At 45.6% G+C, this 3,491-nt stretch overlaps 1 protein-coding gene across 1 annotated transcript in view; it reads right to left on the bottom strand.

The window, feature by feature from the left end:
* Positions 1–1,138: 1,138 nt before the first annotated feature.
* The window catches only part of LOC119303806 (ras-related protein RABE1c-like), a 5,147-nt gene continuing 2,794 nt past the window's right edge, over positions 1,139–3,491 (bottom strand). The window contains exons 3-9 of the mRNA XM_037580956.1: positions 2,690–2,762; positions 2,484–2,584; positions 2,330–2,395; positions 2,162–2,259; positions 1,773–1,835; positions 1,509–1,601; positions 1,139–1,422 (exon numbers count right to left, since the gene is read on the bottom strand). Of these exons, the coding sequence (XP_037436853.1) occupies positions 1,345–1,422; positions 1,509–1,601; positions 1,773–1,835; positions 2,162–2,259; positions 2,330–2,395; positions 2,484–2,584; positions 2,690–2,762 (572 nt within the window). The 3' untranslated portion in view covers positions 1,139–1,344. The remainder of the gene's footprint in view (positions 1,423–1,508; positions 1,602–1,772; positions 1,836–2,161; positions 2,260–2,329; positions 2,396–2,483; positions 2,585–2,689; positions 2,763–3,491) is intronic.

The raw sequence follows: 3,491 nt of genomic DNA, 5'->3' as shown, positions 1-3,491 counted from the left end.
CAGGCGAGAAGAGTGAATGGGTATATCAGTAGGCGATGCCAGAACAGATCGGCAGCTAGGAATTGACTTGTGCCTCGTCTCCCCTGTCCCTTCTCTGTCTTACCTCTTCTCCAAGTCTCCTTCTCTATTCCCCAACCTGTATCTCCCTCCGTAATCCCCAAATTATCGAGAGGAACTGTATGATCTGAGTAGATTCGTGAGTTTTGATCGTGGTACATCACACAGCCACCGTGCCTACTCGCCGCCGTCGCCGGCGATCGCCCGGTCCCAGTCGTCTAGTTGGTCGATCCGGTCTCAAGTTCGTAACCTTCAGCCGGTGTGATGCCGCTGTTGCACTCAGCATTCAAAGACTCTGTGGGATGAGAGGATCTGGTTCGTGTCTGCAACCAAAGCCAAGGCATCACGATAGCAACGGCATTTCCCTGGTGAAATCAGCCTACACAGTGTGCATTGACTCACACGAGGAAACAAAGGCAGTGCTGCAGCCCAGGTTGAGCAGCGATAGGCTCCACCATGCTGGTTGGTTGAGGAGAAACTGAGCTCGCCTGCATTTGATCATGCTCAGTGGGCCACCTGTGTCTCTGGAACTCTGGATCTTCATTCATTTTACAGTCTACTTTTGCCCACAGGCATGTACGACGCGTTTGGTTTGCGCTCAGGTAACGTATTCGACTTGGGTATCGGGAAGCTCCGTCTTCAGACTATTTTTACCGAATACGAAATATGTTTGTTTCGAGCGTTCGGCTCCCGGTTTTCTAATCACCTTCGGTCCCGCCGTTTTCCGCTTCGCGAGCGCATGTATCGGAGGACGCCGCTACCTAATACATCATGGGCCTACCAAACGCCGGATTCTGTTTCAGAAAGCGCTGTAATCGGAAGTCGTGACATTTCCGTCGAACCAAACGCGTCGGTAATGAGACTGCTCATATGCTAGCAGCTAGGGGTGATACCATGAGCGGCGGTGGACGAACTTCCCCGATTACAGGGATGCAAGCGGAGACATCCGCCAGGTAAAAACTAAGCTAATCACTGCTACTTTAATAACCATACTGGTGCAAAATTGATGGATGCGGACGCTCGCAGGCTCCTCCGCCTGTGCATGCCTACACCCATTATGTACCGGGTTGAGCAGCCTTAATGGAGTAGCAGAGTTTCATCTCAAGAAAAACAAAAAGTTTCCACCGATACTGCAAGTAATTGCTGACGTAACACCAATTTGTCCAAATCCTAACAACAGCGATAACTTAAATAACACAACGAAACCAGCAGGCAAAGAATGGAATGACAAGAATTACAAGCACCGTGTCGCAACTATCTTTTTTTTCCCGTAGCGACGACGACGGTTCAAGACCCACAGCAAGCCGACTTCTGTCCTGCTGCTGCACTGGCATCACCCTCCGTGTTGATCTTGATAGTCCCCCCCTGAAACCAACGAGATTACTGTAAGGCACTGCCCAGCCGTCGCAAGCGCAAAGATGCTCTCAGAACTATGGGAATGATTGGGATACCTCAGTCTTGGAATCTGCCTCCGAGAGTCTCTGTTTGATGTCTCTTGCTATAGAGAAGAAAACCTGCTCGACATTCATGTTTGTCTTTGCACTCTGCGGGGACAGTAATATATAAAGGATTATGCGTGGGAAACAAATGCCAAGGTATCGGCAGTTGGGCACCAATGCTTAGAAAGATGCCATATAAATCAACATAAAATTTCACTGCTGTGCGGAGCTTAAATGCTACATGTAGCAAGGTTGAAGGTTGTGACTTTCACTAACCGCTTCAAAGAACTGGATCCCGTATTCATCGGCCAGGGCCTGGCCCTTTGAAGTGGGAACAGCCTGCATGAAAGCAATTGAGCAGATAAGAGAGATATGGATTCTTCCAAAGATAAGTGAGTGACAAACTGAATGTAAAATGTAAGCCATAATAATGCTGAGCATGTTTCTTTTTGTTTGCATGACATCTAAATGTATCAGAGTAACATCTGTACAGCTTAAATCTAATTTAACAAATAGTAACATCTGCTTAGCCTGAATATAGTTCGGTTCGGTGAATATCTATTTTCTGCATTGCACATGAAACAAACCAGTCCGCAACATGAAGCTAAGATGAAACAGCTACAGAACAAACATGCCTAGAAACAGGCCAGGATACAAGAGTATACCCTTTTGCTTTCATCCATATCCGCTTTGTTCCCCACCAAAATTTTGCTCACGTTATCTGAAGCATGCTGTTCAATGTTTTTGATCCAATTTCTGATGTCTGCAAACAATGGAGATAATCAGAAAAAGGAAATTTTGCTCAATGTTATCTGAAGCACACAGGTCCATACTATTGAATGACGCCTCGTCCGTGACATCATAAACAAGTAAAATGCCCATCGCTCCCCTGTAGTAGGCTGCAAAGAAGAATTGCACATTTCACAAACTTCATCCATACAATCAGGAGGAGCCTACTCTTGCTTTGCTCAAAGTGTGGAACCATACCAGTAGTTATAGTCCGAAAGCATTCTTGGCCAGCAGTATCCCAGATCTGCAACTTAATCCGCTTGCCATCCAACTCAACAGTCCTTATCTTGAAGTCAATACTGTTTCAAGAAACCCAGTCATGATTCATAACTTCATACAAGCATTACCATGTAGAATAATAATTCCCAAGCTAATATTTTTGTGATTTCTACAACAGTACATACCCAATAGTGGTGATGAAGCTAGTGGTGAAGGAGCCATCTGAGAACCGCAGAAGCAGACAACTTTTCCCAACACCTACGTAAGTAAATAAACTTTGTAAATGATTGATAATGGAACAACATAGAATGCTATAGTCTGTGCCAGAAAAACCTAAAGCTGGAATCCAGAAGTACATCGACTGGGAATACTCAGAGAGAAGACTAGTCACAACAAGGTAAAACCATAAATGCTCCTTTAGACATGAAATCGGAGAAATGCTGTGTAAGGCTAATAGGCTAAGCATCAGTTACAAGTTGCACATCGACATGAAAACAACAAGAGTATACATAACCAAAACATACAGGTATGGTAAGGTCACAGAAACAGGGGGAAAGCTAGTGGTTTGCTTAATCCTGGTTCAGTTATTTACACAGTTAAGGGGAAAGAGAAAATGAAATTCATTATCCTACTTGCACGATTCATACCAACCATGCGATTTCCGTAACACCGGGACAGGCAGTTACAGGAACAAGAGCTTGCTCCTGACTCCATGTGACGATCAATGTAATAACTACATCCTCACTTGTATCAGTTGCGCGATTACGTAGCTCCTATTGCTTCTATAATTTGCAAGCAGGAACAGGCTACTCCTGTTACAGAGCACGCACTAATCCAACGGAACACGAGAGGCTAGATTCTATCGCCCGTTCAAATTTCACACGGGCACACAGCAGCCTCCGCGAAAAATGATCTAGCGCGCCAGATCCCAACTGGCGCATCGAAATCAAACCGCCTAGCGAATACGCCGCCAGATCCCGCGCGGAT

This window comes from Triticum dicoccoides, chromosome 5A (assembly GCF_002162155.2).
Source record: "Triticum dicoccoides isolate Atlit2015 ecotype Zavitan chromosome 5A, WEW_v2.0, whole genome shotgun sequence".
NCBI lineage: Eukaryota > Viridiplantae > Streptophyta > Magnoliopsida > Poales > Poaceae > Triticum > Triticum dicoccoides.
Note: the sequence above shows the minus strand (reverse complement) of the source record. Positions and strands in the feature narration are given on the sequence as shown.